At 40.9% G+C, this 25,766-nt stretch overlaps 1 protein-coding gene across 1 annotated transcript in view; it reads right to left on the reverse strand.

Moving 5' to 3' along the window:
- Nucleotides 1-25,766, reverse strand: part of dcaf7 (ddb1 and cul4 associated factor 7) — a 52,526-nt gene that overhangs the window by 14,397 nt on the left and 12,363 nt on the right. Inside the window, exons 2-4 of the mRNA XM_048614561.1 lie at nt 9,082-9,200; nt 4,900-5,109; nt 287-404 (exon numbers count right to left, since the gene is read on the reverse strand). Coding sequence (XP_048470518.1) covers nt 287-404; nt 4,900-5,109; nt 9,082-9,200 — 447 coding nt within the window. The remainder of the gene's footprint in view (nt 1-286; nt 405-4,899; nt 5,110-9,081; nt 9,201-25,766) is intronic.

Genomic DNA, 25,766 nt, shown 5'->3' on the forward strand with positions numbered 1-25,766 from the left:
TGCACCCATGGTAGTTGCCTGCTGAAAAGTTCTACTTCTAACACTGAGCCTAATCAACACAAACATCTTCAAAGTACTGAGGGGAAAGAAGTAGTTTTGTTCAGTCAGAACACAACTTGTAGCTGGTGGGAGTCACATGCTTAAATCTACTGCACTGGATGTGACCGTAATCCAGCCCAAGTATCAAACTTTCTGATATGCATTTCTGAAAAATAAACTACATTGTTCTGGGGGCAACAACCTTTATTCTGGATTGGAACAAATTACTAAAGCATTTGGCCTTTACCTGCAGTGCAGATGTGACATGAAGAATGTGGAGCCCAAGCAATGCCATTCACACATGCTCGGTGATTGTTCAGCCGGGCCACAGGAGTGCAGGGCACACGAACGTCGAGAATAACCACCTGCAAAAGAAGGACATGTGGTTTTGGCTCATCACACTACAAAAAGAGTAATTAATGACAATAAGGTAACCGTGAAGTATGGGGTTTCAGGACAGGATTACTCACCTGAATGCAAAAGTGACTAGATGCAATATGAATAATCAACATTCTCACTGACTTGCCATAATATAATTAACCTGATGTTAACACATTGTTAGCTAAGAAGTTTACGGACTTCCTACGTATGAGTGCCACAGTGGCCGTCAACACTGCTGAAAAGTCTAAAAATGACAATGACATGACGTTGTCCAAGTGACAGGAAACAAACAATAGCAGTAACTTTTACTCTTAGAGTAGAGGAGGATATACAGTGGTGTCAGTACCGGAACCACAATGTTCCTTGATATAATTGAGACTTAAGTGTATAGGGTTCAAATTCAACATTTGCACAATACCAAACTTACAGGTGTGCCAAACAATAAGGATGTTACAATTAAACTGCAACAGGAAATAGATAGGACATTGAAAGCAACGAACAGACAAGTGGCAGCTAAAAAGGTGAAAGGAATGCGTTTTGAGAGAAGGGAGTAGTAGCAGGCTTTCCAGGCCTTCTGCTTATTTCTGCATGCCCCACTCTGGCACTGTCCTCTTCAATTGCTTGCAATGACCCTTCCATTTTCAACTTCAATCAGCGATATGACAGGGGCAAAGAATCCATATGGCAGTTTCCAGTTTCCCATTGATTACTGTCCTCTTCACAAATGACATTGCATCTATAAGCAATCATTGTTCCTCGAAATTCCAGCTTATCCACCATCATGAAAAATTCGTTGGTTTCATCATCAACCGAGGCTCACAGAATCCCCCAATCAGGGCCTTACTTTCTTGAGTAAAAGGTGACTCTTCCCACCCCCTTGTATCTCACATGACTCTCTCAGCTTAAGAAGAAACAAACTATAGATTTAATGATAGTTCTAAAGAGGCAGAGGGAGCTGGGAGTTCACATATGCAATCTTCAAAGATGGCAGGACATGCTGAGAGTCAACAGCAGCATATTGAATAAGTATCAAGTCCAGTTCTGGTCACATAAGAGCACGCTGGTCCTCAAAAGGGTACAGAGGAGATTTACCAGGATGGTTTCAGAATGAGGGATTTAACTACAAAGTTAAGCTGCTGTTGTTCTTACTGTAGTAAAGGAGATTGAGGGGCAATAAGAGGTGCACGCTTATGACAGATTTAGGCAAAAAGGCAACAAAAAGTGACCCCATTAGCTGATCCCATACGTAACAGGGGCCAAAGATTTAAGTCTTGTTTTAGATGAGAGGTACAATAGGGTGCAAAAAATATATTTTTCCCCTCGGACAAGTGACAATTCACTTGAAGTACACTACAAAAGCAGAGATCAACAATTTCAAAAATAAATTGATGGGCACATGGAAACACATCCACAGGAATTCATGGTTGGTGACTGACTGGATTCCTTTGAGATGTGGCATGAACTCAATGGGCAAAATGGCCACTTTGTGTGCTGTAATGTTGGCTCTAGAACAGCCCAACATGTTCCAAAAAAAAAGGGCGGGACCATCAAATCCTGCGAGCCCTGGATGTCAAAGAATATAGAGCACTGGTTTAATAGAAAAAGGGAGGCAGATGCTGAGGGCTCAAAGAATTAAAGGAGTATAGAATGTGCAGGACCAAACTTAAAGGGATAGGAAAGGATATTGGCAGGTAAAGGAAAATCCTAACTTGTTTTACATTAAGGGTAAAAGGATAATGAGGGAAAGAGTAGAGCTCTTTAAGGACTACAGGTGTGTTTGCAGCCAGATGATGCAGGCAGGGGTCTAAATGAATATTTTGTGTTGGTGTTCACTAGTGAGAAGAATAATACAGGTATGGAAATCAGCGAGAAAGTCTGGTGATACAATTATAGAAATTAACAGAGGGGAGGCTCTGAGCACTCTGGCAGGCTTAAAAGTAGATAACCTTCAGAGGGAGGCGATCACAAAAACATGCAATTTTTCTCTGGCCTCAGGAGAAGTGTTAGAGAATAGCCAGTGTGGTACAATATTCAAGAAGGCAGCACGAGATAAACCATACCACCTCAGCTGATCAGTCTGACCTTGGTGATGGGGAAACTACTGGAAGCAATTCTGAGGCAAGGATTAATCAAGAACATCCAGCATGGTTTTGTTAATGGGAGGTCATGTCCGACCAACATGGCTGACTTTTTTGAAGAGCTGACCAGGTGTGGGGATGAGGGCAATGTTTTTGATGTAAGCTACTTCGACTTCAACAAGGCTTCTACGAGGTCCTGCATGGGAGATTAAGAGCCCATGGGATCCATGGAAATTTGTCAAATTCGATCCACAATTGGCTGAATGGCAGCAAGCTCTGGGTGATATTTGAGGGGTGTTTTTCCAACTGGAAATCTGTATCTAGTAGGATCCTACAGGATTCAGCATCAGAAACCTTGCTCTTTGGGTTTATATAAATGATTTAGACTTGAATGTAGGAGGGTTGATCAATAAGTTTGCAGGCGATACAAAAATTGGTGGGGTGGCAAAAAGTGAAAAGGATTACCTTAGACTACAAGAGGATATAGACAATTGGTCAGATGGGCTGATCAGCAACAAATGGAATTTAATCTGGATAAATGTGAGGTGATGCATTTGGGCAGGACAAACAAGGCAATAGAATGCATGATGAATGGTAGGACCCTGGAATTAATCAAGAATCAGAGGGACTTGGGTTTCAGGACAGGTGGATATAGTGGTTAAGAAGGTATACGGTATATGTGCCTTTATTAGTCAAGGCATAGAATTTAAGTTCAGGAGGTTTCACTAGAACTGTGTAAAACGTTGGTTAGGCAACAGCTGGAGTATTGTGTGCAGTTCTGGAATCCACATTATAGGAGGGATTGCACCAGAGAGAGGATGTTGCCTAGGCTTGAGAAACTCAGTTATAAAGAGAGATGGAACAGACCGGCGCTGTTTGCCTTAGAGCAGAAGAGACAGCAAAGGACATGATTGAAAGGAAGGGACTCTTTCCGTTGATGGAGGGATCAATGACCAAGGGGCATAGATTTAAGGTAAGGAGTAGAAGGTCTAGTAGAGATGTAAGGAAATATTTTTTCACCTAGAGGGTGGTGGGAATCTTCAACACTCTGCCTGTAAGGATAGTATGATGCAGAAACCCTCATAACAATTATAAAGTATTTAGATCAGCACTTGCGATAGCAAGGCATACAAGGCTGTGGGCCAACTGTTGGAAAATGGGGAAGGGTCTAGGCCCGAAACGTCAGCCTTTCTGCTCGGCCTGCTGTGTTCATCCAGCCCTGCACCTTGTTGTCTCGGGTTACTTAAGTGGTTGTTTTTGACTTACCCGGCCTCAATCGCCAAAGGTCCTTTTACTTATATAGTCATAAAAACATTAGAGTCATAAGTATGATGAAGAGCTCATCTCTACAGAAGCAATTAGACCATCTCACATCTGAATTTGTTCTCTGCCTCTGACCAAAACATCTCAGACTGCATTGACTGCTGTTGATGCTACTTGCCATGGATTGCTTATTCTATCCTTGCTGAAGGTTGACTAAGTACACTCCTATTCGCTCCTGCTGAGATGTACTGATCTTCTCAACAGCAGGCAAGTTGTAAAGCAGTCTCAGTTGCTCGCCAACAAAAGTAGTGCACAAATAATTACTGCAGTGACATCACGATTTGTAGGACACTGAGCATGGCCAATTCGTTCATTCGCACCACTAGTTTGATACAACAAAGACTGAGTCACATTGTGAATTAACTTTCACAGTATGGCTGGGGTGCAACGTGTATAAGACATTGGTGTGACCTAATTGGATTTGAGCAAGTCTCAAGTTTCCACTAACCAGTCACAAAAGTCTGAAATAATGAACACACAGCAATAAAACTATCCTGGGCTTGAAGGATTAAAGTCATTTTTGCATTAACCTGATGTTCAAAGGAATAGTTTTATGCAGCGTACTGCCCTGTCTGTACTGGAGCAAAAGATGCAATCTCCTGGCCCATTTCTTCACTCTTCAAAAGTATCAAATTGCATTGACCTTCATGTAGGTTACAAATATCATACAATGTACAAACTAAACCTGCATTAGTGGTTAGTGGATGCGATGCTTATGTTGGAGTAATATTCACAGTTGTAGGGTATCTTTGGCGGCTTTACCTAAATGTCTAGCCTTCGTTGGTAGGCTTTCACATGGCTAATCAACTATTACTAATTTTAAAAGTTAACATTCCATTTTCAGCATTTAATTCTAGCTGTGTTCGCTGTACAGTACCAGGAATAGGTACACAGTGTCTCTCTGGAGGTGTTGTGGGGAGGGAAGGGACAAAAAAGAAATAGTTGCTTAATCACAACAGATTGGGATTGAATGCAGGACTGCCTCAGTGTGCAGAACTCAGTTCAACATATGGGGGAAACATCAATTATGCTATTGAGGAGATATTATTAATTTCCAAACTTGTTTATCGCTACTCACCTCCATTCCATCCATTGCCATAGTAGCTAGGTAATTGGGATCTTGCTTATTCCAACACAAGCGAAGCAATGGATGGTGTTGGGGATCTTCATAGATGATAGTGCTGTGCTCCAAGTGTCGAAGATCAAACATCCGCACTGAACCATCTGCACCCACAGAGGCAAACATATCTCTACCACCTCCTGCCCTGCTGAATGCAATGTCATAAACCTGCAGATAAGAAAGAACAGCAAGTTTGAGCAATCACGCTGCCTTATCATCAGCACTTTCAGGAGAGGAAGAGGCAAATACAATTTCATTTTCAACTAAGTGTTTTCAATCCTGCTTAGTCTTTCAACTTCTCCCCACTTATTTGTGACGTTATTATGCTTTAGAAATGTTTTCCAGTCTACCATTCTCTCCTCTCGCAAATGAAAACTGTGACCCATCAGCTACGCAAAGGTAAACGATTATTTTTCAGCTTATGAATCTGGGTTTAATAGTTTACACTGCCTGCTGAAGGGTCCAACTTGGAGCAAGACTCAATATTTAACGTACCCAAAAATGCAGAACTTGTTCTAACTTCAGCAATTAATTGGCAGTCACAACAGAGACCAGGTGAGTACCTTATACAAGATGAAGGCGGCCTCAATGGTACTATACCCATCACTTAACGTACAACTTTAATACACTTCTGGGCAGAGTGAAGGGTGTTTTAGGCAGCATTTAGCCATAATGCAGCTGTCCTAAAGTATTTGATGCTGGTGTGCAACATTTGGAATAGAAGGTGCTCTATTGTCTAGACCCAACACTGCATTTAAATGGGCACCTGCGCTGCCGAAAGTGGAAGAAACAGTTCACTTCCAGATAACAATTGTTTAACTTCACTTTATCTCAACTGGCTTTCCATATCCCCCATAATCAGTAAAACATGGGCAATAAGCGTAAGGAAGTCACCAGAGTCTTACCAGACTATGGTACCAGAGTACAATGGTCTTACCAGACTATCAGGCTGCTCTGTCATTAGACAGGCAACTGGTAGTGGTTTAACCCGAGAGTCACAACACCTCAAGTGAGGGGATAGGTTAAGAAGGAGAAGCCTTCGTGGTAACCTCAGCTGGGGCAGGACTCAACTCTATGCTGTGGCTAACCAGCCGTCCAGTCAATTGAGCTAAACTGATCCCCAAATAAGGGCAATAAGCAGACTCAAAAATAAAAACAGCAGTAGGCCATTCAGCTGCTCAAAGCTGCTCTACAGTTCAATCTGACCCAGCCCAATGTTTCCTTCTGAAAACATTCAATATTTTGGCTTCACCCACTTTCTGTGGCAGAGAATTCCATAGGCTCATTACTGTCCAGATGAAGAAATTTCCTAAACGGCCTACCCCACATCTTTAAACCGTGACTCAGATTCTGGATTCCCCATTCATTGGGAACGTTCTTGCTGTGTTTACCCAGTTTAGTCCTGTTGGAATATTTTCGGTTTCAATGAGATTCCCCCTCATTCTTCTAAACCCCAGTGAATACAGTCCTAACTTATCCAGTCTTTCTTCCTATGTCAGTCCTGCCATCCCAGGAACAAGTCTGGTAAACCTCTATTGCACTCCCTCCATATCCAGAATATTTTTCTTCTGATAAAGAGACCAAAACTGCACCATACTCCAGGTGTGGTCTCACCAAGCCCTGTAGAAATGCAGTATGATATCCCTGCTCCTGTACTCAAATCCTATTGCTGTGAAGACTAACATACCATTTGCCTTCCTTACCACCAGCAGCACTGCCTACTTACTTTCAGCAGCTGGTATTCAAGGGCATCCAGGTCTTGTTGCACCTCCTTCTCTCCCAATCTAACACCATTAAAATTATAATCCACCTTCCCTTTTGTGCTAGCAAAGTGGATTTTTCCACAATACACTTAACTACCATTCATCTGCCCATCACTCAACTTGTTGAGTGTTTAAAGTTATTGCAAATCAGTAATTTTGAAAATAAAAACTTTTAAAAGATGTCTATAATTACCCAATCATGGATACAGCTGCAGACTCAATGGGGCAAATCTCCTCCATCTGCGCTATTCTATGATAGCACCATCTTTTTCCACTCATCAGCGGAACCAGTGAAAATTAATTTAGGCAAGTAGCACAAGTAATCATTCAGCTGCTGCTAAAACAGTTAGCAATTTTCGTCATACTTAGTACAGCTAGTTCTTCCCTAACAGCGCTCTGCTACAAAGAAGTGTTGCTCAGAATGTCAATATTTTTAATTTAGCTACAGTTACAAAGCCTCCATTCTACAAACTGTGCATAAAGTACAGGATTGCACTGGCTGCAAACCAAATATCAAACTATCAGGTCTCAACAAGGCTAGCAATTTAGACAAACTACCTCCAGAGTCACTGGTATTGGCAGATTCTGGTTACTTTGCACGGTGCAACATACAGGACCCATACCCAGGGAACAAGTCGAGCAGTTCTCATGCAATAAAAATAGAAAATGCTGCAGAAACTCAGCACTTCTGGCAACATGTTTGGAAAAAAGAGATTTAAAATTTTGAACCCAAAAGCACTTTGAAACAGATCTCATTCAATGTTGAAAACAAAAAGCTTTTGTTCCATTCATTGCCTCTGTACTCATCAAGAACCGAGAGCATCAGACATTTTAAATACTTATCATTGCTCAGAAGCAGAGTTACTGAATCATTAGCATCTTTTACTACTAACCAGTTAAGAACATTTACAGTCCAACAGACACAGCGCTCATTTTTACAATTATTGCCGATCAATATGCTGGATTACGCAGAATAGTAGATGATGATTAAGGAACTATCAGCAAGTGGTTACTACAGCCAATCTGTCTTGATCACTAAATCATTGTAACAAGAGTATTAAATCAATAGTCATTATCCTAAATGACTTGAGATTAGAAACTATACCTACCAAAACAGAATATCTCAGGACTCCTTTAGGCATAAAACAAGATTAAATAATTGTTGTACTCCCACAATGGTGCCTTTGCTCATTAGCAATTCTATTAAAACAAGATCATAAGAATAGGAGCAGGAGAAGGCTTTATGGCCCCTTCAGCTTGCTCCATCATTAAAAAAAAGGTCATGACTGATTGAATTCTGGCCTCAAGTGCACTTTCTTGCCTGTGCCCCATAACCCACAACACTCCGTAGACCAAAAGGCCATCCAACTCAGTGTCAAGTACATTCAATGACCCAGCCTCCACTGTTCTTTGTGGAAGAAGATTTCAAAGGTTAACAATTCTGAGAAGAAACTCCTTCTCACTTCTGCCTTAAAATGGGAAGACTTCTTATTCTCAAATTCTGCTCCGTTGTTCTAAATTCCGCATAAGGAGAAACATCATCTCAACATCTGCACCCTCAAGCCCTGTTGGAATCTTACATGTTTAAATAAAGTTACCTCTCATTCTTCTAAATGCCAATTAATATAGGCCCAATTAGCTCAACCTTTCCTCAAAGCAACCCCATCATCCCAGGAATCAGTCCACTGATCAGTTTCCAATGCAAGTATGTCCTTCCTAAAGTAAGGAGACCAAAACTATAGTGTTTTAGGTGCAGTATCAATGACCTCTACAGTGTAGTGTATCAAAACTCCACAACTTTTTATTTCATTTCTTTGCCTTTGGATTGCCATCCAGCAAAGGAAAGGCACCATAGGCATTGTAACATTCCATTTGCCTTTCTAATCACTTGTTGTACTTGCACGCTAACCTTATGTTTTCCTTTATCTGTATTGCTGGTTACAGATTCAAGAAAACTATCAAACACTATTATACTTTCACAAATCCATTTTGACTCAGCCTGACTGCACAATGATTTTCTAGACGTCCTACCACAATCACTTGAATAATGAATTCCAGCATTTTCCCAATGACAGATGTTAGGCTAAATGGCCTACAGTTTACTATCTCTCCTTCCTTTCTTGAAGGCAGCATTTACAAAGATTATAGCCAATGTGTAATCATGATAAATTTTCCGCCTTTCTTTGTATTGATTTTCTATTCTTCAATGCTAGGATAATTCACACCATCACAGCAGCTAACTTAGTGGGAATCTGGAACTGAAACAGAGACCAGGTGTTCTGTACTGCCCAGCTGTATGATTCGTTCACCAACTGACTTATTGGGTATCGTCATATCCTGCATTGAACCGAGCATGCATACAATAAGACTTCATTACCTCTTTATCATGAGCAATAAGTTGCGTTTTCACATGACCAGAGACCAGATTGACTCGGCCGAGGACCTGTCCTGTCTCCAGACCCCAAATTGTACAAGTGGTGTCTATGCTGGAAGTACCTGCAGAAAAAACAGCATTCATTACAAACTTGACCATCTAAGAAACAGAAGATGGTTGTTATTCAAAACAAGTCTGGCACACTTTTTTGGAACAGTCCTCCATAAATCCCTTTCCAGTCCAACAAAAGGCACATAACCCATAAACACGTATTTGCTTTTTTTTAATCTCACCAATAATTATACAACTCTATTATTCTTTGATAAAAAGACCACTGACATCCCTCCTTTACTCATCAACTTCTTGTTCTTCCTACTCGCTTCCTGTGGGATTCAAAATCTACATCATGATTCAGTTGCTTGGATGATTTTTTATCAATTCCCTCTATATTTATAGAAGTATTCTTGAAATTTCTGTAACAAAAGTCAAAACTTACAAAATGTATTAATTTAATTTACAACCCTCGAATCATCTTAGTTCCTCACTTCTGTACTGAAAGGTTTCAACAGCTTTGCGAATTCCAGCTGGTTTTCCCTGCTCTTTAAAGTAAACTGTTTACAGTAAAGGGTTCAATCAGTTTTGTCAATACTCTTCATAACCTTAAGGATTTTCATGAGATTTCATCTTGAAAGAAAACAGTGAAACTGCTAACATTTCAATTTGGTGGGTGCAACAACTCATAACGTATCAAAACCCACTTGCTTTTATCCCATTGGATTGTTTATTTTACAGCAAGATGAGAACTGGAAGCAGTGAATGCACATCCAGTCATTCCACGTACAGGCACTCTCTCAAAAGGACAAAAAGGAAGCGTTTTTGGTTGAGTAGTCACGCAGATGGAGGGGGGTGGTGTGTGGCTGGCAATGGCAGAAAAGTTCAGATACAAAGTTGGCAGTGTGGTTACATCACACGTCTACTGTAATTTCTTTATTTATGATTGAGTGCTGGAAAATTCAGCTTGCACAGAAATTTATAGCTGCTTAGGAAAGTAAATGGCTTTGATTTGTCAACAGCCGCAGGCTCAGGCAACCTTCTAAATTTATTACAGCTTCTCAGATGTTCTTCCTTAAATTCTGTCAGGGTAGTGTACGACCGAGTGATACACTAAAGGCTTTATTCTTAGCATATGCTGAGTTAAACTATGGTGACAGATGAGAATCTTAACTGATTTTAGCTACACTAGTCTGGATGAGAGGGAGAAGGAAGCAAATCAGCCAGGCTCTCCATTGTCCCCAACAGTATACTCAGGTGTAAACACTTGTAACCATGATAAATTTTCTTCCTTTCTTTGTATTGACTTTCTATCCTTCGAAGCAAACATAATTCACACCATCACAGCAGCTAACTTATTGGGAATCTGGAACTGAAACAGAGATCAGGTGTTCTGTACTGCCCAGCCACACGATTTGTTCACCAACAGACTTTACTGGGTTTTGGATTCACTGTAATACCGAATATCGTATAATAACCAGCCAATTCTCATCTTTCCAGGCTCAGCCGAGACAGAATTCATGCATTTTTTGAAGGGAGAAAAAAAGAATGAGAAAACAAAAGCATCTACTATTTAAGACATGTTACACATTCATCTTTGCCCTGCTGATTAGTTATTTCTCACACTAGTGGTATTCAAAAAGAAGTTACTAGAGATTACACAAACAGGCCTCAGATTAAACAATGTGTGCTCTCAAATTTGAGGTGCTGGCCCACACTTTGCAGCAATGCCAAACATTTGCAAAAATGGGAGAGTCCTTACACAAACGTATCTTCTTGCGAGTGGAGGCTGAATTTCAGACTCCCCCTTAAGTTTCTGTCCATCTTTCTAGAAGATGCCTCACTCTTTAGTGCATCGTTCATGCTCTACTCTAAAATAGGATAAACACTGTAATGCCTTAGTAAGTGAATGAACTAGGAGACAGGGCAGGAGAGGCAAAAATATCCCAAACACGGCTAAAACCTGAAACTGCAGTCACTGCAAAACAGCTACACAGTGCATACCACATTGGCTGTAATTGGCTGTAACTGACCTCAGTGGGCAAGGACAAGAAGTTATAAATAAATTTTCCAACAGCAAATTGGAGGAGTTCAATTACATTTGTTAGAGAGAAAAAAATGATCAAATCACCTCCAAATCTTCTAAGCTCCAGAGAAGAGAATCAGTATTGCAAAGTTGTAATTAAATTCTTAGAGTCCAAGTATCACTCTGGTATATCTACTCCCCTTTCTAACATGTAGGGCGCCCAAAACTGCTCTCAGTTATTCCACATGTGGTCCAACCAGAGCTTTGTATAGGTGAAGTCTTGATGTCTACCCCGTTGTTTTCCACTCCTCTAGATCTAAAGGACAACATTCAGCCTTTCTGATTATTCTCTAAGCCTATAGTTGGTATTTTATTGACATGCATGGACCTCCAAGTCTCTCTATTCCTCCAAGGTTTCTAATTTTTAGCATTTAGAAAGTATCCTGTTCAATTCTTTAGTTTCAAAATGTGGATGACTTTAGTGGCTTAGACTGAAATCCATTTGCTAGCTCTGTTCATTTACTCAATCCATAACTAGTGCCTCCATCTACAGTGCTTACAATGCTGTCTATCTTGCAGTCATTACAGATTTAAATGTGTCTTTCTATTCTAACATTAGAACAGGACGTTAATTATGGCGAAATAATGACCACTCAATGCAAATCCTTGCGGGAAATCACCATTCTCATCCTTACTCCATCTTCTGCTGCTCAGTCAATTTTCTAGATTTGTCTTCAATTTGTAGGCAGTGGCAGAGTTGCTGGTTCGATTTCAGGAGAGGAAGCAAGATTGTGCTCTAGTTTCAGGGACAGCAGCACAACATTAAATGATAATAAATGTCAAGCCAAGTTTAGATGAGCATATTAAGCCGTGACAAAATTAAGTTTGATATAGTTTTAAGCAGCGTTTCAATTGATGGCTTTGAGCTAACAATCTCGTACGTCGGAGAAATCTCTCCTGTTGGACTCCAATTACTGCTCCACATTGAACAGACCCTGAAGTAACCGGCAACTGAAGGAAACACACTGCAGCCTGATCATCTCTGCACAAATAATTTGAACCGCTGTTCCAAAGTGTATGATAGGAACGATGCTGGAATTAAAATGAGGATAAAACGGAGGAAGATGACTGGCAAGGTAAAGGTGTACAAGGGAGCAGTCATTAAGAAAGTGGACCAGTGTTAGATTGGAAGTGCTGAGGCCTTTGCTCGAGAGGTTTTGGCGTGAGGAGGCTGAGCAGGGGAACAGGTAAGAGCTGGGTCTGGCTGGGATGCTCTTTGGACGGTGAGTGCTGATTTGATGGGCCAAATTACCCCTTACTGCACTGTTGGGATTGGAATAACTGAAGCTTCACTATAGATCTTGGTTCATCACTGGCATTCTTGTCACAGGGCAAGATGCGTTATTTTACTACTCAATGTAAAATGCTCAATGTGTGGTACTACCTTCGAAATAAATTGTTTGAGCTTCAAAAAGGAGAAAAATTCTTAAAACTTTACGATCTTCAAAGCACTCATCAGCTACATGCCATAAACTAGCAGTTAGCACAAAATGGGATTCAGCGACAGATACTTGGATTTATTAATACATGCATTTAAAAAGGGTAGCAAACAGGTAACAATTAGCATCAATGCCTAACATCAATGACACAAAGAGGTAGGCTCAAAAAGCAACCTGTATAGTGGCAATAGTTTTAAAACAATCAACATGGATAGAAAAGTGAAATGTGAAGAGGACATAATAAGGATACAAAGAGATATAGATTGGTTAAAAGTGAATGGATAAAGATGTAGCCAATCAAATGGAGTATGGGAAATGTAAAACTGTTAATTTTGGCAGGAAGAATTTTTTAAAAAGCATAAAAGGTTAGAGATGCAGAGGAATCCAGGTCACCAAGTGAATGAATCACAAAGCTAATATGTGGCTGCATTAAATAATTAGGATAGCTCAAATGTTATTGCTCATTTGTGAGGAAAATTGAATCCAAACTTAGGGTGGTTATTGGTGGAAATTTGTGTTGTGACTGGATGTTGATTTAAATTAGTCCACCAGTACAGCTTAAAACCTTTACATAAATAATATTTTAGGACTTCAAAATTAAATGTTTTCACTTAATAGAGGAAGAGATTTTAGTTAAAAACCCAAAAGCATGCTGGAAATCAGAAACAAAATCAGAATTTGAAAACCTCAGCAGGTCTGGCAGTACCTGTAGAGAAAAAGCACAGTTAATGTTTAAGATCCAGTGATCCTTCCTCAGAACCATTTCAGCTACTTGGGGTTTGGGCTTGGGCTGGTGGGAAGAGAGGCGGAAAGAGAGGTGGAAAGAAGTGTGGAACTGCAACTGTGGTAGAGGATTTGTTAGTGAGGGGAGTGGAGTGGAGTGCTGATGAGATAAATGCATGTGATGTGCTCTGCATGGACTTTCACAAATTTTCTGATAATGTCCTTTTTGGGTCAAGAAAGTAACAGCCAACGGCAAAAATGGCACACTGAATCCAAACTAGCTGCAAGGCAGGAAGCAGAGGATGGTTTCTGAATCTGGAAGTCAATTTCCAGTGGGGTTCCGCAGGGCTCAGTGCTGGAGCCCTTGCTGTTTGTGGTGTATATTAATGATTTAAATATTAAATAAAGGGGGTATGATCCAGAAGCTTGCAATGACAAAAATTGTTAGAGCAGTAAATAGTAGATAGCTATAAACTGTAAGTGGAAGGTATCACAGAGTGGGCGGCTTGGCAGAACAGTGAAAAATGTAGGGTGCTGCAAAGTACTGAAGATCAGCGGGACCTTGGTGGGTGCATCCACAGATCAGTGAAGGACAGGCAGATAAGGTGGACAAGAAGGTAAATATAAGTTAGAGAACTGCGTGCCAATGAAGTTGATCCAAGTATGCTCCAACTGGAAACCTTGTTTCCAGGAAGATACACTCCCTACTGAAGGCCAGGTCTGAGGCATTCAAGTTGGGTGACCCTGGTCTATACAGTAAATCTAAATACAACCTTCGCAAAGCCAGTGACACCAAGAGACAATACTAGACTAACCACACGAACACACGTCAACTATGGCAAGGCTGACATGATATAATGGCCTACAAAGCAAAGTTGAGTAGAATCACTGGCAACAATGCATCCCTCCCCAATGAGTTCAATGCATTCTATGCTCGTTTTGAGCAGAAGGGCAGCAAATGATGTCACCTGCCCCAACAGCCTCAGGTGCACCTGCTCCCTCAGTCACTGCCGCCAACGTCAGATCAGCCTTCTTAAAGGTGAACCCACAGAAAGCAACTGGCCCAGATGGCATTTCTGGTCATGCATTCAGATCATATGCGGACCAGCTGGCAGGAGTATTCGCAGAAATAGAGTCAGAGTCGTACACCATGGAAACAGACCCATCGGTCCAACTTGTCTATGCCAACCAGATATCCTAAATTAATCTAGTCCCACTTGCCAGCATTTGGCCCATATTCCTCTAAACCATTCTTATTCATATACCATCCAGATGCCTTTTAAATATTGTAAATGCACCAGCCTCCACCACTTTCTCTGGCAGCTCATTCTATACACGCACCACTCTTTGTATGAAATTGTTGCTCCTTAGGTCCCTTTTAAATCTTTTCCCTCTCAGCTTAAACCTATGCCCTCTAGTTTTGGACCTCCATACCCTGGGGAAAAGACCTTGGCTATTCACCCTATCTATCCATCATGATTTTATAAACCTCTATTCGGTCACCCCTCAGCCTCTGACGTTCCAGGGAAAATAGACACAGCCTATTCAGCCTCTCCCCATAGCTCAATCCCTCAAACCCTGGCAACATCTTTGTAAATCTTTTCTGAGCCCTTTCAAGTTTCACAACATCCTGCCTACAGCAGGGAGAGCAGAATTGAACGAATGCAGTATTCCAACAGTGGCCTCATCAATGTCCTGTACAGCCGCAACACGACCTCCCAACTCTTATACTCAATGCACTGACCAATAAAGGCAAGCATACCAAATGCCTTCTTCATTATTTTGTCTATCTGCGACCCCACTTTAAAAAGAACTATGAACCTGCACTCTCTTTGTTCAGCAACACTCGCCAGGACCTCACCATTAAGTGTACAAGTCCTGCCCTGATTTGCCTTTCCAAAATGCAGCACCCTCACATTTATCTAAAACGTGAACTGTAAAGGTACCAATCTCGAAAAAGCACAGAGGAAAACAGTGACATAAACACTCAGGATACGCATGTTAAGTATGTTAAGTACTCATGTCAGCTGCGGCACAGTCTCACTCCAGAGATTTCCACACATAATCCAGACTTAATGCTCCCAGTGCAATACTGCGGGAGTGCTACACTGTCAGAGCTACTACTGGTGTTACAAAGACATGTCTGCCCTATCAGGTGGGTGTAAATGATCCTGTCAGGGAATCGCAGGAGGAGTTCTCTTTGGACCAATATTGACCCCCTCTTTGCTGCTGTGGGAGATTACTGCGTGTAAATTGGGTACGGTGCTTACTACATCAGAACTGTGACAAAACTTCAAAAAACTATAAAAAGTAGTGGGATGTCTTAACTTAACATCTCTGCTGGATGATAGCTACCTAAACTGCACCACTGCAAGGAAGTATCAGCCTAGACATCTAGTGCTTCAACTCACAAACCTCTGAGTCAGAGGAACGAGAGCATCTTGGCCGGATCCTGTTAAGGTCTATCCCTTGGGACAGCATCTTAACATGATACTGGATTAGTAATCCAATGGCTCCAGAGATGAGAGTTCAAAACCCAACAGGGCAGATCCAGGCAATTAAATTCAATTAATTAGTAAATGCCAGTCTCATTAACATCGATCGTGAAACCCCCAAGTTGGCGTGAAAACTCTAATCACTAACGCCCTTTAGGGAAGGAAATCTGCCACCCTTACCCAGTCTGGCCTACGTGTGATTCCAGACTCACAGCTACGAGGCTGATTCTTAGTTGCCCTCAGCAGGAGCTATGAATGGCCCACCACTGCCTCCTGATGGGAAATTCAGGCCTTGCCAGAGACGCATACCCCCAAGAATGAAACAATATCCAAACTGGCTAACCAGATTTTGTTTTCAATCAAGGACACGAAAGTCATCTTTAACCTTTCCTTAATCCGATCTGAGGTTCCTACCTGCTTCAAGAAAACTATTATCATCCCAGTACCAAAGAGAAATCAGGTAGCGTACCACCCGGTGTCTCTAACATCCATCATTATGAAGTGCTTCGTGAGTTTAGTAATGGCACATATCAACTCCAACCTCCCAGATTGTCTTTATCCACTACAAATTGCCTACCATCACAACATGTCCACAGCAGACGCAATTTTCTTGGCCCTACAATCATCCCTGGAACATCTTATTTTATTAAGTATACCTGCAACAGACACCTATTTATTGACTGTAACTCCATCTTCAACATGATTCCAGCCAAACTCATCTTGAAACTCCAAAACTAGGACTCTGCTCCCCGCTGCAACTGGATCCTCTACTTCCTGACCCACAGATCACAATCAGTAAGGATAGGCAACATCTCTGCGATAATTCCTACTCCAGTGCTCCACAAGGCTGCGTCCTTAGCCCGTTACTATATTCCTGATACTGTCACAACGGTGTGGCCAAATTTTGCTCTAACCCCATTTAGAAGTTCGTGATGACACCACTGCAGTGGGTCAGGCATTTAAACAATGACAAGATAGAGTACAGGACAGACATACAAAACTTTGTGGTGTAAAGACAATTTCTCCTCCAATGTCAGCAAAAGAGGAGGAGCTGGTCAAGAACTTTACGAAGAGGAGTACAGAACACGTCACTGTCTGTATCAATGGTGCCGAATTGGAGCCGTTCGAGAGTTTCAAGATCCTCGGAGTAAACATCACCAACAATCTTTCCTGGTCTATCCACATCAATGCTACAATCAAGAAAGCACACCAACAACTCTACTTCCTCAGACAGCTAAGGAAATTCCATATGTCCACAATAACTCTTACCATTTTTTAACAGATGCGTCATAGAAAGCATCTTATCCAGATGCATCACAACTCAGTATGGCAACTGTATGCCCAAGACCAAAAGAAACTACAGAGATTTGTGAATGCAGCCCAGTCCGTGACAAAAATCAATTTTAGATCTATTGACTCCATTTACACTTCCTGCTGCCTCGGGACAGCAGCCAACATAAGACTCTCCCACCCTCTTCCATAGGCAGAAGATAGAAATATACCAACAGATTCAAGACCAGATTCTTGCCCGATGTTATCAAACTTTTGAACAGACCTCTCATATTCTCTGGACCTTCTCCATAGTTGTAACACTACATTCTGCATTTTGTTCTATTACCCTGATGAAATGTACGTATCATATAATCTGCCTGAATAGCAAGCGAAACAATACTTTCACTGTATCTCGGTACGTGTGTCCATAATAAATCATATCAAAATGGGATATTTGCCTTTATTAGTGCGGGCATAGAATACAAGAACAAGGTGGTCTTGCTACAATAATATAAGAAGTTGGTTAGACCAAAATTGGGAGTGCTGTGTGCAGTTCTGGTCACCACATTATAGGAAGGCTTTGACTGCACAGAAGGCTGCAAAGGAGATTTACCAGGAAGCTGTCAGGGGTGGGGGCTGAGTTATGAGGAAAGACTGGTTAAGCTGGGGTTATTTTTCGTTGGAGCAGCAATGATGATCCGATTGAAGTGTATAAAATTATGAGGGGCATAGATAGGTTAGATACGAAGACAATTTTTCCATTAGTGGAGGGATCAATGATCAGGGCATAGGTTGAACTTAAGGAGGTAGAAGATTAAGAGAAGAGTTAAGAAAATCTTTTTTTCCCCACTGAGAGGATGGAGGAAGTCTGGAACTCATTGTTTGAAAAGGCATTTGAGCCAGAAACTCTCATAATATTTAAGCAGTACTTAGATGTTCACTTGCATTGCTACAGCCTCCAGAATTATGGACCCAAAGCTGGAAAAGGATAGTCAGATATTTGTTGACCAGCGCAGATATGATGGGCAGAATGGCATGCAAGCAAAAGATTCAGGGTCCACAGAAACAATGTGTTGAAGATTACAAATCAGATCAGCCATGATCTTAAGTTTAAGTAGCAGTTAAAAGGGTCTGAACAACCCATTCTTTCTCCTAACTCATACATTTCTACATGCTTATACAGAAAGACCTTGCCTTATAAGCGAACCTCAGCATAAGTAGAGAGAGATCTGGCTTTGAAAATTTAAGGAATTTCCATATGAACTATCTCTATTTCACTAAAAATGGAGTCCAGTGAAAATATGGAAGTTTAGAAAAAAAATGGAGCAAGCGAGCATTGTAGTGTAGACATTAGGGAGATGGCGAGAGCAATATCTTTACAGGGCTGTATGTGTGAATCTTCATAAATAAAGATTGTTATGAAGAACTGTGATCCAAATATTAATTTATGATATAATTGACTCGTCATATGTATAGAACACTGTGCAAAACAAAAGACACTAGCTACAGCAGAAACAATGCTGCATTTGTAGGTGAGGGACTCTGGATTTGAACCCAGTCCAAAAGAGAATATGCGCATTGCACAAGTCTTTTCCCCATCTCGCTCTTATTTTCTAAAACCAGTTTCAAAGTTTGATGTGTAAACCCACTGAAAAACCTCTTCAAAAGTGGAGGATCCGAAAGGAGAATTTAGAATCTACCACCAGTGCCTCCAGGAAAAGGCAGCCAAAAATGATCCAAAGCAACATCCTGTGTAAAACAATTCTGCCGACAGACCAACGTTTGGAAGAATGAATCTCTATTTTTTTCCCCAAATTTAACTTATTTGGCTAAGGTACTTTTAACTCTGCAGAGATTTATTTTTAAAGCTGGGGGCTGCATGAGTTATTTTTCAAGAAGCGTGGTTGTGTTAGTATTGTTTAAACCTCTATTTATAATCTTTGCTTCAGTACATTTTGTTTACAATAAACTGGTTCTTTGTTACTTGAGGAACCTGGCTGGTATAGGTGTGGGTGTGTGTACTCTACGTATATTCTAATGCCAGTATTACTTCCCTCTTTAAATTCAAACTTCATTGTGCCCTATGGAGGTATGGACAAGGAACCAGTTCATTCTCCTAACTCAGTCATAACACTAATCTACCCAAGTATATGTCAAAAAAAAAATCAACTTTCCAACTCTTAAACTGGAAGATCAAGACAAGTGTAGGACAAAAAAAAAACTTAGATTATGCAGCTAAACAGACAAATGCACATGGATGTTAATACAAACAACAAATGGTAGGACCCTGGCTGGTGTTTCAAGGATTCAGGTGTATAATTCTTTGAAATTTGTGTCAGAGATAGACAGGGTGGTTAAGAAGGTAGTTAGCACTCTTGCCTTCATTGCTCAGACCTCCGAGTATAGGAGTTGGGAACATCACGTAGAGGTTATACAGGACATTGGTGAGGCCTCTTCTGGAATACTGTAAGCAGTTCTGGTCACCCTGTTATAGGAAGGATTTTATTATATTGGAGAGGGTTCAGAACAGATTTACCAAGATGTTGTTGGAGGGTTGAATGGAGGGTGTGCACTATAAAAATAGGGTGGGACTGTTTTCAATGGAGCTTAGGACGTTGAGGGGTGGTCTTATAGAGGTTAATAAAATCATGAGGGGCATTGATAAGGTGAATAGCAAGAGTCTTTTCCAGCAGGTGGGAGAGTTCAAAACTAGAGGGCATATTTTTAAAGGTGAGAGGAAAAAGATTTAAAAATGACAAGAGGGGCATTTTTTTTCTAAACACAACGTGGTTGGTGTGTGGAATGAATTGGCAGAGAAAGAGGCGGATGCAAGTACAGTTACATTTAAAAGACATGCGATGAGTACATGACTAGGAAAGATTTGAAGGGATATGGGCCAAACGTAGGCAAGTGGGACTAGTTTAGTTTGGGAACATGGTCAGTGTGGATGAGTTGGATCAAAGGATCTATTCCATGCTGTATGAGCCTATGACTGTAAAATATCATACGCCAAAGAATTAGAAAAAGACCGAAATGTCGTAGGAGACTCAACTTCCAATATCTAGACAACATTAGACTGTCAGCAACAATTCAGTAATAGTCTTGAGTCACTAGAGTTCAAGGCCAGATATTTCAACATTTGATGATACGAAGGTGGGTCAAGTTGTGGATAGTGCGGAAGGCTGTTCTAGGTTACAAAGGGACATTGATAGGATGCAGAGCTGGGCTGAGAAGTGGTAGATGGAGTTTAACCCTGAAAAGTGTGAGGTGATTCATTTTGGAAGGACAAACTTGAAAGCAGAATACAGGGTTAACGGAAAGATTCTTGGCAGTGTGGAGGAGCAGAGGGATCTTGGGGTTCATGTTCACAGTTCCCTGAAAGCAGCCACCCAGGTGGATAGAGTTTTTAAGAAGGCGTATATAGTGCGGTAGCTTCCATTAATGGAGGGATTGAGTTCAAGAGCCGTGAAGTTATGCTCCAGCTATACAAAAGCCTGGTTCGGCCACATCCGGAGTATTGTGTCCAGTATTGGTCGCCTCATTATAGGAGAGATGTGGAAGCGTTGGAAAAGGTGCAGAAGAGATTTACCAGGATGTTGCCTGGAATGGAGGGAAGGTCTTACGAGGAAAAGTTGAGAGCGCTAGGGCTTTTCTCTTTAGAACGATGAGAGGTGACTTGATAGAGGTGTACAAAATGATCAGAGGTATAGATAGAGTGGACAGCCAGAGACTTTTTCCTAGGGTGGAGGTAGCTATTACGAGGGGGCATAGTTTTAAAGTGAGTGGAGGTAGATATAGGGGAGACGTCAGAGGTAGGTTCTTTACTCAGAGTGGTAGGGGCGTGGAACGCATTGCCAGAGAGGGTAGTGGAGTCGGCCTCATTAGGGGCATTTAAGCGGCTATTAGATAGGCATATGGATGATAGTATAAGGTAGGGGTGGAGGTCAGATAGACCTTAGGATTAGTGTAAAAGTTCGGCACAACATCGTGGGCCGAAGGGCCTGTACTGTGCTGTACTGTTCCATGTTCTAGGTTCTTCAACAGATTTACTAGACTGATTCCTGGAATGGCAGGGTTGACATGAAATGAGAGTGGATCAGGTAGGACTATATTCACTAGTGTTTAGAAAGGTTGTTCCTGATGACTGGGGAGTCCAGAACTAGGGGTCACAGTTTATAGATGAGTTAGGCATTTAGGATTGAGATGAAGGGAAATTTTTTCACTCAGAGTAGTGAGCCTGTGCAATTCTCTGCCACAGGAAGTAGTTGAGGCCAAAACATTGAACGTTTTCAAAAAAAAAAAGAAAGTCAATATAGTTCTTAAGGTTAAAGGATATGGAGGAAAAGGCAAGAACAATACTGAATTGCTTGATTCTATGCAGCCATGATTACACTGAATAATAGATCTGGTTTGAAGGTCTGAATGGACTACTCCTGCTCCCATTTTCTATGCTTCTCTGTTAAGGCCACACTAAAGTGTAGAGCTGACAGAGTGCTACTCTACGACCAGTGCCATCTTTTGGATGAGATATTAAAACAGAGACTCAGTATACTTTCGAGTAGGTGTAAAAAATATCATGTCACTACTTTGGAGAAACAGAAGTTATCCGTGTTATCCAGATCAATACTTATCCTTCAGCCAACATCATTAAAATAAATTATCAGTTGTCATTTGTGAAAGTTTATTGCGTGCAAACTGACTCTGGTACTTCCTACATTTCAAAACGAACTACACTTAAAGTGCTAATCAACTGTAAAACACTCCAAAACAGAGATAAAGACAAATAATCATACAATTAAGTTCTAAAGTAGAGAGAAAAAGGTGTTTACCATAACTGCTAAATTATTATTTTGAATATTAGCAATACTAGACACAAAGTAGCTTCTCAGTCTAAAAAGAATTAGCAAATTATATAATCATTAATGGATGTGGATGTTAGCTGCTTTTATTTGTGATTCAGTTCTTTATTCTGGGAATATTGAAATTTGCTGATATCAATTATTAAGGACAAATTGTTTACAAGTATGAAAAGGTTCCAGGGTGATAGAAGTAGGTTAGCAGAGCAGATATAGAAAAATGCAGCAACATAGCTCAAAAGAAAGGACATACGAAAAGTGCCATATTTCAGTCAGATGTTGCCTTAAAGTGTAAGTGTTACTGACTTACACTAAAGTCAATTCAAAATTATAGCATCTTACACATTTAAGCATTGTGGACACGAATAGCACTTTCTTCATAGTTAGGACCTTGTTAAAAAGTCTAATTACCTTTTGTGCAATTCCCTCAGATTCTATTTAAATGCAGTGGGGTATTTTGTACTCAGCACTAATTGTAGTAGTATATTCAATAGTGAACTTCTGTTGCAGCCCTGTTCTAGTTAGTTTTAAATCAACCTGTTCAGACATGTAATGGTACACCTCTAGAGCAGGTGGGACTTGACCCAGGCCTCCTGGCTGAGGTGAGGACAATATCACTACACCATAAGTGCCCTCTCGTCCTATTCTACAGCAGAACATTGAATTTAAACAGGTGATGCCAATACACAGTGATACTGTGGATGCTGGAAATCTGAAATAAACACAAAATGCTAGAGGTGCACAACAGGTTTGGCTGCACCATTGATTGAAACAAAAAGGTAATGCTTTGGTTCAGCAATTCTGAAGGATCAACTCAGCTGTTAGCTGTTTCTGTCTCCATAAGTACTGCCAAATCTGCTGTGCGTTTCCATTTTTTGTTTTACATCCCTAAACAATCCTACAAGTATAGTAAACAAACCATAACAGGATTAACTTGGCCAGTACATTTTTGCATTGTAAACAGCATTACTTCAATTGAAAGACAACCAGAGCATGTCTCGCCTGCATTTACACAGGCAGTATGGTAGTAATGAAAGTTCCATAGATGCTGCATACACATCAAACACTGAACCCTCAAACATCCCCTCTAGACTACTCAAAATTGACCAGGTAGTTCGCAGTGAAGAGGATGCCTGAAGACTTCATGATGTTATCGATGGTCGGTTGATTAGGTAGAAAAAGTAATAAATGGAAATTTAACCCAGATAAGAGAGAGGTATTTGGAGAGGACAAACATACAAGGGAATACTCAATAAACTGGAGGACTGGTCTGAAAACACCAAACTCATCTGATCTCAGAAGCTAAGCAAGACTGGTTAGTACTTGGATGGGAGACTGCCTGGCAATACCAGGTGCAGTAGGCTTAGGGGGCCCTCTTGTGGTGCAGTGGTATTGTCCCTACCCCTGGACTAAGAGCCCCGGGTTCAAGTCCCACCTGCTCCACGGGTGTATAATAATATCTCTGAACACACTGATTAGAAAAATAGGTTAATAATAAAAGGAAGATAATGAGAGGAGTAGAGAAAGTGGAAGTGACAGACTTTGGAATGCATGTCCACAGGTCTCTGAAGGTGTCAGGAAAGGTAGATGTTCTCATTGGGTGAAGTACTGAATACAATAGCTGGGCTATAATACTGGAACTATATAACACAGCAGTTAGGTCATAGCTGAAGTTATATTTACAGCTCTGGTCACCATATTACAAAAATAACATAACTGCTCATGACAAAGTACAAAGGAGATTTACAAAAATGTTCTGAGAACTTAAAAATTACAGGTATGAGAAAGTTTGGATAGACGGGGTATTCACCTTAGAACAGAGGAGGCGGAGGTGTATTTCATTAAGGTGTGTAAAATAACGAGGAGCTTGGATACAAAGCAGGGAAGACTCATTTCCCCTTGTGGAGAGGTTAATTACTGACGGCATCGTTTCAAAATGATTGGTAGAAAGATTAAAGGGAATACAAGGAAAACATTTTCACGCAGAGGGGATGGTTGCCTGGAATTGACTGCCAGGTTTGGTGGTGGAGACGGAAACCTGAATTCATTTCAAGTCTGCACCTGAAGCGACGTGACCTGCAAGGCTACAGACCAGATGATGAAAAGTGGAATTGGAGTAGGCAGCTAATTCAGTGAGCGCAGACACACAAGCTAAACAGTCTCTTTCTGTGCTGTATGGTCCTAAAAATGGAGGTTGACTTATATGTAGGAGTATAAAAGCAAACTGCTGGCATGGGTGGTCAACATCTTTGCCACTAATCAAGTACGGCAGAGGGAGTCTTTGCAACACAGCACGTATCCCTTGTGCTCAGTTCACTGATACCAGTAAGAAAGATGCCAATTAGAGTGGAGAGTGGGATAATTGAGGTAGATATACATACTTGCCTAAAAAAGAGAATGTCAAAGTGGATGTTGTGGGTAGGATTAGCAAAACTGGTTTAACGTGGAAAAAGAGTGCCAGCTGACAATAAGGTAAACTCAAGTTAGGTTGAAAGTGAACAAATGATGTGTACAGAAATTAGGAAGATGCTTTTGGAGTAAAAAGGTGTTAATCTTGTTAGTCAAGCATGTGAGATTACCACATTAAACAAAGATGATTCAAATGGAACTAGATGTTAAGACAAAGGAAGTTCTAGCAATAGAGAAATGCACTTCTAAAAACAAATGTTTTTGTCTTCTCCTTGGCTGTTCTTTTGAGATGAAACTATACATTCAGTGCACAGTACAACTCCTCTCTCACCTCCACACAAGGCTTCATAACAATTCTGAATGATTTCAGTCAGGGGTAATGGAGCACAACATGGTAAACCACTTCCTGCTCAAGAGGATCTACACTTAAGCACTGAGAAATTGGCTTTGTTTAGCGTATCCAATTGCAGGAACAAGACTCCCACTGGTCTTCTTTCTGAACAATGGAGATCATGGAATCCCAAACATTTGCAATTATTTTTCTAATCGTTTCCTCTACCCTCTCCTAAAGAATTTCATTCACCAAGGCTGGGACATACCAGCTCTTCAATTCTTCAGTTAAAACAATCCCTTTCAAGTATATATTTAATTCTCTTTAAAGGTTCTTATGAATGTGCTTCTAATTCTATTTCAGATAATTCATTCAGGATCGTCATGCATAAAAAATTCGCGTTTCCCCCTTGGTTCTTTTGCCAATTACTTGAAATCCGTGCTTCCTGTCAGTGAAATCAGAATAATTACTTGATTAAAAGAGCTCATTTCTCTTCATATAATAAATGGCCAAGTCTGTTGTATATACAGGTGCAAGGACACTTCTCCTGGACTAACCATAAAATTGCACATGGCACTATAGAGGTGGTCTCACTGATGCCCAAACTTCATGCATGTAACATTCAAAGACAGGGAACATCAATCCAAAAAAAATGTGCAAGATTGTGCAGACTGATAAGAATAAGGGGGCCACTCAGTCCTTGGAAGTTAAATCTAAACAGCAAAGAAGTGCAAAGCGATCTTGGGGGGCAGAATACAATGTAGGAAACATGACAACTAATCTGCATTCAGCAAAATGCCAAAACCAGCAATGCGATAATTAAATCAGTAATTTAATGGGTTCTTAACCCACTAGCTTCCAAGGCCACCCTCCACATTAAAGATTCCATCAATCCTCTGCAAAAAAAAAAAAGTCTTTTTAAGGTTTTGGAGTAGATTTGTAGGTCGGGTTGTGGGTGTTGAGGTTGGTTGGCTCGCCGAGCTGGTTTGTTGTTCCGCAGACGTTTCGTTACCGTGCTTGGTAACA

The sequence above is a fragment of the Rhincodon typus genome, chromosome 30 (genome assembly GCF_021869965.1).
Source record: "Rhincodon typus isolate 14 chromosome 30, sRhiTyp1.1, whole genome shotgun sequence".
Classification (NCBI taxonomy): Eukaryota; Metazoa; Chordata; class Chondrichthyes; order Orectolobiformes; family Rhincodontidae; genus Rhincodon; species Rhincodon typus.